The 15,574-nt window shown below is 45.7% G+C and overlaps 1 protein-coding gene across 2 annotated transcripts in view; it reads right to left on the reverse strand.

Annotated features, from left to right (window-relative positions):
* The window catches only part of LOC308303279 (caveolae-associated protein 1-like), a 37,820-nt gene extending 26,831 nt beyond the window's left edge, over positions 1-10,989 (reverse strand). Inside the window, exons 1-2 of one of the 2 annotated variants that reach the window (XM_080747615.1) lie at positions 10,795-10,989; positions 10,154-10,701 (exon numbers count right to left, since the gene is read on the reverse strand). In XM_080747615.1, coding sequence (XP_080603741.1) covers positions 10,154-10,693 — 540 coding nt within the window. In that variant the 5' untranslated portion in view covers positions 10,694-10,701; positions 10,795-10,989. Of the gene's footprint in view, positions 1-10,153 lie in introns of both variants that reach the window. The other variant, XM_080747614.1, reaches the window with a different exon arrangement.
* Between the last annotated feature and the right edge of the window lie 4,585 nt (positions 10,990-15,574).

Here is a 15,574-nt window from a genome sequence, read left to right on the forward strand (position 1 = left end):
CCCATGCGGCCTCGCCCCCCTCGTTTGTGACTCATTGGGATAGAATGGTGATGACAGTGAAATGAGATGGTGTTTGACAGCGCTGTCGAGGTGCTGCTGATTGCTGCGCCGAGCGAGAGGGGGGGGGGGGGGGGGCTAGAGAGAGAGAGTGAGAGCCAACAGGTGTTTTGAGGTAGTTGTGGAGGACAAGCCCAGTAGAGAGAGAGAGAGAGAGAGAGAGAGAGAGAGAGAGAGATGAACGATATCTCCTCTGACGGTAAAACGTGAGGTGTCGTCTCCAGGATCCAACATCTTGATTCCTTTTGACCATTTGGTGGAAAAAGTACTAACATTATCAGTACTGCAATGTAGGAATATACTCTGTACGCACAACGTACGGGAATCAAAATTCACTTGAGTAAAAGTGCAAAAAGACTGGTGTCAAAATGAACTGAAAGTACCAACAGCAGAAAGTACTCATTATGCAGAATGTCCCATTTCACAAGTTTTCGAATATGTGCGACTGCGAAATGATTTGAAAATAGACGATCTACAAGTTCACAATGCATCGCATTGCGACACACTGTGAGCTTGTAGATCTGCTATTTTCAAATGGCCGAAATGTATAGGGCTGAAGTGAATAATTGTACTATGTAGATAATAATCTACAAAGTAACTAGTCACTAAGTTTTTCAAATAATTGTAATGCAGGATGAATGAGTGGCATAGGAATTACAGTATTACAGTAAACTGCTGTTGTGATTCTAATATGAATTCACTCTGCTTAAAGTAGACCGACGAAGAGACTGGGTATTATACTGGGCAAAACAAACGCACACTGTCTTGCAATTCCAAAATCCAACCCATGGCCATGATCACATACAGTATACAGCAGAGCTAAACATAAATCCACTCCAGGTACATTGGTGAAAGGTGCATGCCATATAAGATAGCGAGAAGAAACAGAGAAAGGTGAAGAAGGTTGAAGATGAGGGAGTGATAAGAGTGCTACGGGAGTTCTGATGAGGAATTGTAGGGTGTGGTGCAGTAGGGACTAGGGAGTATATATGACATAATTAATTAGGGTGGGGTGTAGGGAGTATTCAAGATATGAATTGCCCAGGTGGGTAAGTCAGGGAGAGTGAGAGGAAAGTCTCTGACTGTTTCCATTTGAGAGGAGAGAACAGAACAGAACAGAACAGAACAGTACAGTACAGTACAGTACAGTACAGTACAGAACAGAACAGAACAGTACAGTACAGTACAGAACAGAACAGAACAGAACAGTACAGTACAGTACAGTACAGTACAGAACAGTACAGTACAGTACAGTACAGTACAGAACAGAACAGAACAGTACAGTACAGTACAGTACAGAACAGAACAGAACAGTACAGTACAGTACAGTACAGTACAGTACAGAACAGAACAGAACAGAACAGTACAGTACAGTACAGAACAGAACAGAACAGAACAGTACAGTACAGTACAGTACAGTACAGTACAGTACAGAACAGTACAGTACAGTACAGTACAGTACAGTACAGTACAGTACAGAACAGAAGTGAAACTACAACTCCACCCTAAATAACATCTAGGCTCATTTTCCTACTTACAGTATATTCCCAAAATGCCAAATGACTGTCCATGGGGTCTATTAGGCAGAAATGCCCCTGTAGTCCAGTTTCCCCAGCAGAGCCCAGCAGCCCTCATACAGTAGCTTAGAGTGGAACCCATAAGCCTATTGCTTTTACACTATTTTGTTGGGATCAGAAGTGTTTTTTATTTGTCATGAATGTGTTACTAGTTGTCATTACTAACACATCCATGCCTTGGTTATCCCACACGAGCCGCCACAGTCTTGTAAATCATGTTTTGGGGAGAGCATTCGGCACAACTGCCAATCAAAGTGACTGTACTGGCCAATCGCATGCAGCGTGTCTTTTCCGGGACTTGGCAAAACACCGAAAAGAAAAGCCTAACATCTGGTTTAGCAGACTATGGCGGCTTGTGTGGGACAACCAAGGCATGGATGTGTTTGTTATGAAAACTAGTTACACGTTCATGAAAGAAATCACTTTTGACCCCAAAAAAATAGTGTAAAAGCAATAGGCGTATGGGCTGCTGGGTTCTGTTGGGGAAACAGGACAACAGGGGCATTTAAAAAAAACATATTTGCACTTCTGCCTAATAGACCCAATGAACCCAATGTCATTTGGGATCAATATAGGTAAGTAGGAAAATGAGCCTAGATGTTATTTAGGGCGGAGTTGTCCTTTAAAGAAACAAGGAAGACAAGAGAGAGTACAGATGAGGAGAGGAGAGAGGAAGAGGGGAGAGGAGAGGAGAGGAGAGAGAAGGAGTGGAGGTTACAGTAGAGAGCTAGGAATGCCTGTGCTGTGATTCAGCTGTCTAAATATGGCCCCTGCTCTTCGTCGCAACACACCCATCCACTCCCTGCGCTGAAGATGGAGAGACCTCACTGTGAGTCTCTATCATTCAGTCTCTTTCTCTCTCACACTCTATATGCACACAGTCCCACCATTTGCTTATGCAAATCTGTCACTTGCGCTCCTATCTCCCTCTCTCTGCTATCTCTTGTGCACTCCTCATGTTCTCTCTCTCTCTCTCTCTCTCTCTTTCACCCTGTGCCATGGACTTGCTACATTCCAGGTCGGAATCCCCAGTGAATGCAGTTAAGTCCCAGCAACACATGGACACAGCTGTCCCAATTGCTGTCGACAAAATGTAGGAACAAAAGCCCCGGCTTAGCGGACACGGTACCAAGTTAGCATTTTGCTAACACTCACTCACTCACACTCCCAGAGGAGGACAGCTGCACTTGCTAACCAGTAACACAGGGGCCGCAGGAGGCTGTCACTTTCAACTGCCGTGATGACATGAGTTACGCAGATTGTGGTACGCTCACTCCTGTTGCTCATCCTAGCTCGTCCCGGACTCCAAAGTATCAGGCACCCCAGGACTGGGAGGGCCCAAAGTTTGAAGTGAATGTGGACAAGTGGCCAACTCTGGTACTGCAAGTTTGCCCTCGCCAGTCAATGGATCGACCAATCGGCTCACTCATCGAGGTTAGTTTGTGACGTAGGACACTGAAGCACACACGTGTTGTAAACCTCAGTGATGTGACAAATACCCGGTAGGGAGGTTGTCCCTAGGGGGAAATATGCGCTGGCCGAGCAACTTTCATTGCAATGAGTGGGCCTTGATTGCCCTCCAGTGTTGATTTTCATTTCGTTTTGCTCATAGTTTAGTAATCTGAATGTTTTAGTTTTAGTCGACTAAATATCATACGATTTTTGTCGACCAAATCTACAGTTGATTTAGTCGACAAAAATGTATTTTAGCGAGACTTGATGATGTTGTAATGCCTGATTTTAGATTTGGTTGGCTACAGGTTCCCATCCCTTTTACTGAAATCTTTGGTTCCCATGGTGACGCGTCTGCAGCAGACGTTGTAGACGCTACGTGGAAAGGTAGTTTCTGCCGCAGTAGCAAGGGCTGTGACGGCAAGCAGGTTTATCTGTCGAGCACTGGTCCATTTCCGGTTACCGGAGCGGACTGCCGCAGGCGTCCTTGCTTAAAGTCCCTATTCCCTGACGGAGACGGCCCCGGCAGGTTCAGGAGGAGACCACACGCGTGGAGGGAGGGGCGGGGAGGCCCAGGGGCAGCGCCCAGTAAGGAGGAGTGGATCTGTGACTGGCGGGTCAACATCCAGTAGTAAAGGGAAGATAAACACCCCACGCTCCACTACAAAGCACTCCAGCTGTTTCCTCACGCTGTGCTAGCTAGCTAGCCCTTCTTTTTTTTTTAACAGTGAATACCAGTGAGTTACAGTGTGTTTATTTATTATCAGGAGAGGTCCAGGGCAGGGCTTTTCCCCGGGGCATCAATCCCAGGCGAATTCTTATTCGGTAGAAAAGAGAAAAAGAAAAGTACAGGCTCAATCAGGAAGGTCTGAATCACCACACCCCACACCCTGTACCTCTCACCCTGGCTGCCTTTGATATGATGTCATATCAGAAGAGACGGCGCTCTTGGAAGAGAGCAGCTTGGAAGGAGATCTGAAGGCCGTCGGAAAACACTGTAACGTTAGAATCCGTTGCTAGGCATAAGTACTCGTTGTGCAGGATGTGCTACGTGCGCCGGGGATGAATGATGAGCCTTACACACCGTATCTCCTTAGACAAATAGTTTACATTCGCCCCTAATGACGTCCTCCCTATTCCACCTTGTTCTTTTTTCTACTTTGCACGAAAGTGTTCATGTGTCTAGGAGGTTGACAGTATTTCATTAGACCCCCTGGTGTGGTTGTTATGAGCAATTATGTATTCCCTTTGCATTTTGGATTTCTTTCACGAGGCTGCCACCTTGTGGGTCAAAAGTGCTGATCTGAAAAACACAGATAAAGTGACATCACTCTGTCTGGAGATGATCATCCCCTCCCCTTTCATTCACCCATTCACCATTCACCCAACACACGTGGGTGTGGCTAACTTCAGCTGGGTCACCATCCACCACGACAACCAGGCATACGAACTGGTGGGTGTGGCCACATAAAAACCTAATTTTAACTCTTTCTGTACACTTTTTCTTTTTAAATCTTCCTCCTAGTATACTCATAATACCTGATAATCATGTTTTAGGGGGGGGAATCATGGCACTCCATCTTTAACGCCAACTCTGACTTCTCTGGCCAGTGTTCCATGATTAGTCCATGACATGTACGCTACCACTCACAACGTACACCAATAAACCATTCCCATACAGCTAGTGGAAATGCTTTGACCAACCGCAATACATGGGCAATGCAAGTGCAGCAACGGACATTCTGAAGGGCGTGATGAGAGGGCGGCAAAACAGATTTAATTTCAGTCAGGGAAACATTTACCTCAGCCCCCCTATTTATTATAATTGCAGCCACATAAATTGTTGTTATTTCCTTTTTTAGCAGGCACCTTCTGCTGACAAAGAGCACACTTATAGGGGCTTGGTACACTATATCTTGCACTGCTTATTATTAACTGCTGATGGTAGAAACATTGCTGTTGTAGGGCATCAAACTACACGTCAGTTCCACTATTCAATATTCAAAGCGCCACACACACACACACACACACACACACACACACACACACACACACACGCACACACACACACACGTACACGTACATATGCATGCACGCACGCACACAGTCACACACACACAGTATTTCATGCAGGGGTGTCGCACCAAATTCTGGGCCCCCCATGAATGTTCTTCATAGCGGGAGAACTATTGTGCTTGTGCTTTAACTATTGAAAAATGGCAGATCTACAAGCTCACAGCGCGGCGTGCTGCAAGCTTGTACGTGCCAATGTGCCATTTTTGAAACATCATTTCAAATCCTTCTATATCAGTGGTGCTTTTGTCGGAGTAACTTTTTCATGTGAAAGACCCCCAAAATGATATGTATTTGGCCAAAGACCCCCCATCTCAAAATATTTAGTTCCAGGGACAAAATTTGAGTTACAAATGTTTGCTTAAAAAAATGCATATATTCAAAGATTTGCACAAATTTACACAGATCTACAAGCTCGCAGCGCGGTGCCACACTGTGAGCTTGTATATCTGCTATTTTTCAATAGCTAAAGTATACAATAATCAGGGCCCCTCCACATTGGACCCTAGTAACTCAGCCCCACTTCCCGCCCCCCTGCGACGCCCCTGATTTCATGGTCCGCTCTGTGATTTAAACTTCCGTTGTACAATGTGTATAAACTAAGCATTACTTTTAAACCAATGGTGCTCAAGTGTTTGCACATGGACAGCTCCATACAGAGAGGAGTAGTGGGCCAACCATACTAATGAACGCTCACAAAGGTTAAGTATTTATGTGTTGACATGTAGCCTTCAGTAGCCAGAAAAACAGTGCAACAGTTCACGCGGGCGTGTCAGTGGAATCTTTCTGTCTAGTGCTGATTTCGAAAGAATCCAAACCCCCCGAAGGACAACACGCAGACAGAGCACAGTACACGGAAAGAATTGAAAACAGAAACACATTGCGGTTGGCTTTTTTTAAATATTTTTATAATGAAGATAAATCTGACCTTATGTCATAGCTGGCAACTATAAATAACCTATTTAGGCCTAGAATTATTGAATGCTTTAACCAGTGAAAAATAGCAGATATACAAGCTCACTCGGTGCCACGCTGCGAGCTTGTAGATCTGCTATTTTTTTAAAAGTCGTGGAAAAAGTGTGCAAATCTTTGAATATATGTATTTTCAAAGCGAACGTTTATAACTCAAATTTTGCTTCTGGGGGGTCCCTGGAACGAAATATTTTGAGATGGGGGGTCCGTGGCCAAATCCATATCGTTTTGGGGGTCCTTCACATGAAAAGGTTTGAGAACCACTGACATAGTAGTCTCTCAAGAACAGACTAACTGAGCTCCATTTAAGTGTAAAGGACCTTTTCTTTGACGATGGCTGGCCAGATTGCTGACATAGAAACATGGGTTTTTCAAAAAACCTTAGAAGGATTCAAAAGACACTTATAGAATCGGGTCAAAATTCGAATTATCTCGATTTTTCTAAAATAGCAGATCTACAAGCTCGCAGCGCGGCACTCGGTGCCGCGCTGTGAGCTTGTATATCTGCTATTTTTCAATAGTTAAAAGCATAAAATAATGATACACAATAATGTGTACCCGTTCTAAACGGGATAAAGCCAATGTTTTGAGTTAGTGTGAGAGCCAGAGATATGGAGGAGTTTCTCTTCTTGCCACAGGGCCTTACGAGGTTGGCCAAGAGTCGAGCGAAAATGTCAACCCGTCCTGCCTGCCATGTTCCAAACAGACTGTGCTGGAAAAGTTGCCGCCCTTCAGCTCCACGGGTTTGATCAGTTCATTAAACTATTGATTTATGGCCCCCCGTGGATTAAGAAATAATCCAATCATCGAATTCCATTCCAGTTGATGACGCGGATAAGCCTTTTCTAATTCAGAGCGCTATCTGCAGATCGTCATGAAATATGTACTGTGGCTGTTGAGCCAGAGCATCCCTCAGCGTAATAGGAAAGGGTGGAAAGTGTGTGTGTGTGTGTGTGTGTGTGTGTGTGTGTGTGTGTGTGTGTGTGTGTGTGTGTGTGTGTGTGTGTGTGTGTGTGTGTGTGTGTGTGTGTGTGTGTGTGTGTGTGTGTGCGCGCGTGTGTGTGTGTGCGTGTGTGTGTGTGCGTGTGTGCGAGCTTGTGTATGTGTGAGTGCATGTGTGCGTGCGTGCGTGCATGTGTGTATGTTGGTGCGTGGGTGTCCGTGCATGCGTTCGTGCAATTTATTTATCATAAAAATATATATATCGTCGTTGTCGGGGGGAAACCTTGTATCTCCAAGTTTCAAATCTGTATGTTCTTTCGCAAAGTAAAGCCCTGCTTCATCGTACAAGGCCATCGCACAAAAGTAGTGAAAACAGCAGATCTACAAGCACACAACGCCTCGCGGTGTGAGGGCGTTGTGTGCTTGTAGATCGGCTGTTTTCACTAGTCTAAATCATTTTTAAAATGATAAATACAAAACAAACTGTTTTGGACATACAGGGTTTTCACCCGACAACGACGATATATACAATTGCCTTATATGCCTCTCCTCAAACTGGTAAAATATCTCGGCTGAGAAACAGAGGGATTGTGGAGAAAGAAAGAACTCTGGAAGTCATAATGTCTGAGTCAAGGGGTGGAAACTCTGAATGTTCTCGCGCCACCGTGCAAAAAGCTGCAAGCTATTACACATCAGGCTGGGCTAAATAAAGCCGGCACTCGGGGCTCCCCTCAACTCGCCTCCAAGAAGAAAAAAAAAAGAAAAGGGAAAGAAAAAAACAACACGGCACAGTGTATTTTATCATCTGCGATTCAAACGTTCTCCTCTCACTCTCTCTCCCCCCCCCCCTCTTTCTAACCAACCCCTACCACTCCTTTGCCTTAAACAGAACCTTGAGGGTCCTTGTGGTATTTTCCATCTTTGTTTAAAAAAAAAAGAGGGGAAAAAGTGAAATGACTTTCCGAAATGGATCCTGTATGACTTAGGGTGGGAAGAGAGTTGGGTCCACATCTAAAGGCTCGCATTCTTAACTCATAAATATGGGTTGCTACGACTAAAAGTAGTAAGTATCGAGGAGAAAAGCAAAAAGCACAATGTATATTTGGGTGTGGCATGGGATGTCGCACCAAATTCTGGGCCCTGGGAACTTTAACTATTGAAAAATAGCAGATAAGCTCACGCTGCGAGCTTGTAGATCTGCTATTTTTTTTTAAGTCTTGAAACTTTGTGCAAGTCTTTGAAAATTTCAAATCCTTCTAAGGTTTTTTGAAAAACCCTATGTTTCTATGTCAGTGGTGCTCAAACCTTTTCATGTGAAGGACCCCAAAAATGATATGTATTTGGCCACGGACCCCCATCTCAAAATATTTAGTTCCAGGGACCCCCCAGAAGCAAAATTTGAGTTACAAATGTTCTCTTAGAAGAAGATTCAAAGATTTGCACACATTTTCAGGACTTTTCAAAAATAGCAGATATACAAGCTCGAGCTTGTATATCTGCTATTTTTCAATAGCTAAAGTATAAAATAATGAAGGCCCCTCCACCTTGGGCCCTGGTAACTCAGTCCCACTTCTTCCCCCTTGTGACGCCCCTGCTCATAAATATGGGTTGTTACAAAAAGGAAAGTATTGAGGAAAAAAGCTAAAAGCACAATGTATATTTGGGTGTGGCATGGGACAGGTACGGTATAAGGTTCAATTGGCCCATACACAGTAAGACTCCACAGTCCCTGAGAGGGGACAGAATGGATGAACGAACACGGAGGACTTTACTGTGTAGTGTGAAATAGCATCTTGGACATAACCTTCACACTGCAATGTTTATTGCACAGATATTACTCTACTGTACTTACTGAGTCATTTGTGCATACATATTAGACACATTAGTGGGACTGGAAATGACAGTGGAGCATCTATTGAATGAAAAATAGTTGTTGCATTTTGAGATTACTGGTTAGTATTATTATTATTATTAGTAGTAGTAGTAGTAGTAGTAGTAGTAGTAGTAGTAGTACTACTACTAGTAGTAGTAGTAGTATTGCTACTATTTGAACTTTCTATTTTCATTTTAATTCTAAGCCTATTACGTTTATTCACTTCATTTAACTTTAACTTGCATTAACAATACTTCATTGAACACATTTTGCTGTGTAACCAACTTCACAGACAGCCATCAGCTCAGAGTGCAAGGTTGGAAGTGAGATTCACAAACACAACAACAATGTACAATGCTATAAAATACGCTACGTTCCCACGTTCCTACACGTAGGAAGATCACGTATAGTATCGGAGAGGAGTGTCAGGTAAAGAAAGAGAAAAATCCTAGCGGGATCTCTTTTAAGACCATCTGCCTGTCCTTGGAAAATTAAACATTTAACTTGTGAGTGGCATGTTTGATTTCGTTGGGGCAATGGTGAGATAGGGAACAGCTCTTGGGCACTTGCCAGGGATGCCTCGAGGTAAGTGGTTGCCACTCCCCCACACACACTCACAAAAAAAACTCTTCCTAAAGTATTTGCACCTCTTGTTTGTGTAATGTTTGTGGCAAGCCATCCGTCTCCGATGCAGTCAGTGCCTTCGGCCGCCGTTGAATAATTTTCCCCACAATTTGGAAAGTGATGAGGTAACGAGAGGTCTTTCATTCACGTTCAAGCACCCATGTAACTCCCTATCCCCACGCCGCACGCACACACACACACACACACACACACACACTTTCTGATGCCTTGGTTCACTATCGTGCCACACCCATCCCCGTGTCGATCCAGACTACCCCTGCTGCCACGCACTCACGCATACAGTGCACACACACGCGCACAAATGTGTAAAGGACTGTACTCGCTCACACATGCGCGCGTGCACAACCACATACCTCGCAGACAAACCACTCAACTCTGTATGCACACATGCTCGTACGCAAATAAACCACACACACACACGCACGCACACACACACACACACACACACACACACACACACACACACACACACACACACTCACACACACACACACACACACACACACACACACACACACACACTATCTCTCTCTCTCTCTCTCTCTCTCTCTCTCCCTCTCACCTGATAGATCATGACTTTGAAGTTGCGCCTCTTGAGCAGCTCGGCCTCGTTGCTCTCCAGCTTCTTGATCTGGCCGCCCTGCCGCTCCAGGTTGGCGCGCACCGTCTTGACGTTGACGCTCACCTTGCGCACCTTCTCCATCATCTTGTTGACGCTGTTGGCCGTGGTGCCGTGCGTCTTGGAGAGCTTGCCCAGCTCGCCCTGGATGCTGGTAACGGTGCGCTCCATCTCCTGCTGCCGCGTCTCCAGGCCGTTCTGCGTCTGCTGGATCTGGTCCACGGCGCCGATGATCTTGTCCAGCAGCGCCAGCACCATCACGCCGTTCTCCTGCGGGTCCAGCTTGAGCGCCTCCTCGTCGCCCGTGGTGTCGCCCTCCACCGTGCCCAGGGTGGAGTGCTCCTTCTTGGCGCCGGCGGCGGCGTCCTCCTCGTCGTCCGACGGCGGGAGGTCGATCTCGTCGTCGGAGATCTCGGTGAGGGTCGACGTGGGCGGCGGGTCCAGCTGGATGCTGGGGATCTCCACTGCTTCCATGGCTGCCATCTCTACTTCTTTAAACGGGGATTCGACACAGAAAAGGGACTGTTAGGGAAACTGTCTTCACGGGTGGTGGTTTCGGTTGTTGTCTTTCTCTGTTTTCTCACCTTTGCGTATCCCTCTCTCTCTCTCTCTCCGGGTGTCTTGTCGTCTCTGCTCCTCTCGCACTTTTCTCCCTCTCGCCTACCTTCTTTCAGTGTCTCTCTTATCACGTTCTCTCTCTTTCTTTCTCTTTTCCCTCTCAGTCTCTCTCACTCTCTCTCTATCCCTGGATACAGGCCCGTCAGTGTGCAGGGGGGGAAGTGGAGCGGCGGTGCTGGGACGTTTACCACATGAGCGCTGGGACACGAATGGCCTCACCAGGCAGAGAAACCCTCCAGTCAAAGCTGCAGCGCCCGGTGGCTGGTTTTCCCTCTCCAGCCCCCCTAGGACTCTCCCCCCACTCCCTTAAACCCCACCCCTGTCTCCTCCCCCGACTACGCCCACCTGTCAGTGAGACCCCGCCCACCGAGGGGGGAAACCCAGCCCCCCTGTGCTCCGACGACACACCCCCCCCCCCCTCCGGTCTGCTCCTAAGCATGGCTGGAACAGTTAGAGCGGAGGCTGTGTGGACTGTGGAGAGCAGGGACGTGCAGAGAATGTTAGAGAGGCAGGGGCTGAAACTTCTAAAAGGGTCTTTTGGTGATAATCTCGAAAATAGCAGACCTCCAAGCTCACAACGCGCCGCAAAACGCGGCGCGTTGTGAGCTTGGAGGTCGGCTATTTTCGGTGCTTGATACAACACTTGATGGTGTACGGCATGGATTCATACAGAGAGGGCAATTCTTTCAACATAAAATGCTGCATTCAAGTTCAGAGAGTTTGGACAAGGCAATTATCTTGAATGCTGCCTTCAGGAATGGCATGGAAAGGAGGCATTTGCATTTCTTTCACCATAGTAAAAACTGCACTTCATTGTCTAGAGAGGACACTTTTTACAGTGACTTCTTATTGTCGGAGTGGCAACACTTCCATAGAGGTTAAGGTTAGGGTTAGGGTAAGAGATAGGGTTAGTGTCGGAATGGAGACATGTCGGAAAGGAGACATGTCGGAATGGAGAGATGCACTCTTTTTACAGACGGATAAAAGGGCAGGGGCTCAAGCCCCCCTTTGATGTCTATGTGTGCACGTGCCTGGTGGAGAGCTCCCCGTATACAAGCTCAGGCAGAGCAGTGGAGGGAGGAATGTCAGACAGGACCGATCCGTTTTTTCCACTCCTTTTCTCTTTTCTCTCCCTTCCCGCAGAACGTTTGTACAAGTACAGCGCGAGGCTCTGTAGAAGAGAGTCAAGAGAACACAGACGACAGCAAACTATTACATGATGTCACTCTACTGTACATACTGTCTGCGTATACGGTTAGTAAATAGTACACATTCATTCATGGCCAGTACAGTGGTTCCCAAACCTTTTTAGCTTGTGACCCAATAGAAATGAGACATTTGCCCGGAACCCAAACTAGTGAAAATAGCACGTCTACAAGCACACAATGCGTCGCTTTGTGCCAGATCGGCTATTCTCACTACTTCTTACACATTTGTGTTCTAATCTATGGAATGTCTTAGATTTCTATTTTCATGTATTTATTATTATTTAAAAAATACACTGTACATTATAGTTATAGCTGCAGGACAGTACAGTACAGTTGGGTATTCATGCTTTCATCCTCCCGGCATCATCACCAGTTTAAAAATAGTGCATATTCGTCAAAACAGCATTGTAAAAGGAAATGCTATTTAGCTGTTGGGCATAATCTGTAGAATGGTGAAAGCCCTCCCCACATCCTGATTCCCTTTACCACACCAAACCCCAGTCGAACCTTCACCACACCACAAGTGCCTTACCTTAACCGCTTGCAGTGGTGGAAAAAAGTGCTCAAATGTTTTACTTAAGTAAAAGTATCAATACTGAAATACTCCGCTGTTACAAGTAGGCAGAGGCGTCAATTGGGTATGGTAAGCTATATGGCAGCTGCCATACCTTTGCTACAGGGGGAAATGATAAAATGTACTTTTCATCATTCCTGTTGCACACGCGTGCAAGACACCAGTCATGTTGCCATACCTTAGCTTTTTCTGAACTGACGCCACTGCAAGTAGGCCCAAAAAAAAGTAGACCTACAAAAGTAGAAAGTACTCCCGAATCTCCCGTTTCATAAGTTTTCACAGATCAAAAACTACAAGTAACTAGTAGGCTAACTAAAGTTGTCAAATAATTGTAGTGGAGTAAAAGTACAATATTTTGAACCGAGATGTAGTGGAGTAGAAGTAAAAGTATTGGAAAGTACAAATACTTCAAAATTGTACTTAGGCTACTGGCTACAGTAGACTACTTGAGTAAATGTACTTAGTTACTTTACACCACTGCTTATTAATGGACTGCGCACCTTCCAAGCACTATGGCGACGTTTAATCTCGCGCGTATCCCAGTAGCTCTGTGGTCCCTTCTTCTTTTCAAGGGTTTGAAGAAGCCGTTTAAAACGCAGACCTACTTATGAAAAGCATATGGCTCGTGGCACATCAGAATGGGGGGGAAACCTTACTTTGAAAAGCCGTTCCTCGTATAACTTCTCTCTGGCAGTAATTTATGTACATTATGGGAGTTCCATGCTCTCCAAAATTGCTCGCTGGCAGGCTGCCAGTGTCCTGGTTTCAACCCGTGCGCCATGCGGAGCTGTGAAGGGGCCAGAGGCGTCAATTGGGTATGGCAAGCTATGGCAGCTGCCATACCTTGGCTACAGGGGGAAATACTAAAATGTACTTTTTTTCGTGCCTGTTGCTAAGGTATGGCAACATGACTGGTGTCTTGCACGCGCGCGAGGGCGCGCATGCAAGACACCAGTCATGTTGCCATACCTTAGCTTTTTCTGAACTGACGCCGCTGGAAGGGGCCGGAGTTTCTACTCACGCTGTTTGCAAGAGGGGGAAAAAAACTTCTTGTTAGGACTGACTCAACTCTTGGCCGCTTGTGGGCAATTCCACCACATCTGGTAGACTTTATTCTTAGCAGGCTGCTGTTTCAAAAGGGCTTTGTTTAGCTACACGCGAGCTAAACGTGTTTTACTTATTATTAAGCGTAATTTTTTCACCTAGGATAGGAGACTGGCGGTGGTTGTTTAATTTGGATGCGCTGACATGTCCATCTATGCACTCCGCCTTACAGTGGCGTCAGTTCAGACAAAGCTAAGGTATGGCAACATGACTGGTGTCTTGCACGCGCGCGTTGCCATACCTGAGCAACACATTTTATTATTTCCCCCTGTAGCCAAGGTATGGCAGGTGCCATAGCTTGCCATACCCAATTGACGCCTCTGCCTCCTTGCACGTGTTTATATAGCCTATTTTAGGCCTCCTATGTTAGAACCTTTACAAATAAACTTCACTAGCCTGCTACATTTCTCATTCCAGTTATATTCTACATATCCAAGCTTTAAATAAATAAAATGACAGAACAGCACCCTTATCTTATTCAATCTTTTAGGTTTTCAAGTACCTTTGCATCGCAGGATAGAGTGACGTCCTCACTGGTGATGCTTGCTTGCTTGCTCACATCAGCAGTTGCCCTGACAACCAGCGGACGAATCACAGCCGGGTTGCTTCCTCCCCTGCCTCCATCACGGTTCCCACAGCCTATGGGATTCAGCATCCCTAGTGGCATCCCAGCTGTAGTAGGGCTGCTGGACACGTGATCGTGACGGAATATACATGTATATAGCCACGTTTATGCTTCGTCGCACGACGGTGCCGCGCCCCGAAAACAGCCGACCTGCAAGCCCACAACGCGTTGCCGACGCGACGCGTTGTGGGCTTGTAGATCGGCTGTCCGACACCGCGCGACACCGTCGTGCGACGAGGTATGAATCGGACTATATATCATTGACGTCAGAGACAGCAGCTGGGGCTTTTGACATATCTCGAGAAATTAGGAAGAAGAAGCTCCCGACGAGCGTAAGTAGGCCTATAAATGAATGAATGGAGAGTTTTTCCACTATTATTCCATTTTAAAATGTGTGATTGTGAATTTGATGTCGCAGAACGTGATCAACTACATGAGGAGGATATTTTCGCGAAGATAGATTGATGCTGATGCTGCTGATGCATTTTAATGGCACCTGCTCATCTTTGACTTCATGTAGAAATGAACGCGACATAACGTTTATCTGATGTAAAGCTATATTTTACACGTTAGCATTCATTGTATTGTGATGATCTTTTAGGCTACTATATGAACATATTGTCTAATGTATTCTGACATATATTGCCTATCCTGATCGCATATAGGCCTATTTCAGCTGATTTCAGGTCATAATATAATCAGGCTTTAGGCTATGTAGACCTTTCACCCGTCCCCCACAAGATAGTAGTATTTTTAATAGCCGATCTACAAGCTCACAATGCTTCTCTCGATCGAATCGCGATGTGAAGCGTTGTGAGCTTGTATCTGCTATTACACACAGTCACGCAGATGAGAGAGGCTCGCCTCGGATGCTGCGCGCTGGCTGCCAGCGTCATGGCGTCCTTGAGACAAGCCAACAAGGGCAGTGCTGCAGCACCAAGGATGCTGGACGCGGTTATACAGTAGATCTTACTTATCACGACAGCGTCCCCGCATAAAGGCGACGAAGGTGTTTATTTCAAAGACATAAAGTAACAGTAGACCTATACGTAATTAATAATATTCGGTTGTGCATTATTTGGATATAGTCTTGCGCTCATTAGGCTATAGGCCTGCCTGAGTGGTAGACGCGTTTTGGTCCATGCTATGAAGAAGCTCTGACAGTTTCAGAAGGCTAGGCTATTATTATTTTAATTATTATTTGAACATGAAACAATTTTGTGTAACAATTCTGC

The sequence above is a fragment of the Nannobrachium achirus genome (genome assembly GCF_963921795.1).
Source record: "Nannobrachium achirus genome assembly, chromosome: 18".
Lineage (NCBI taxonomy): Eukaryota > Metazoa > Chordata > Actinopteri > Myctophiformes > Myctophidae > Nannobrachium > Nannobrachium achirus.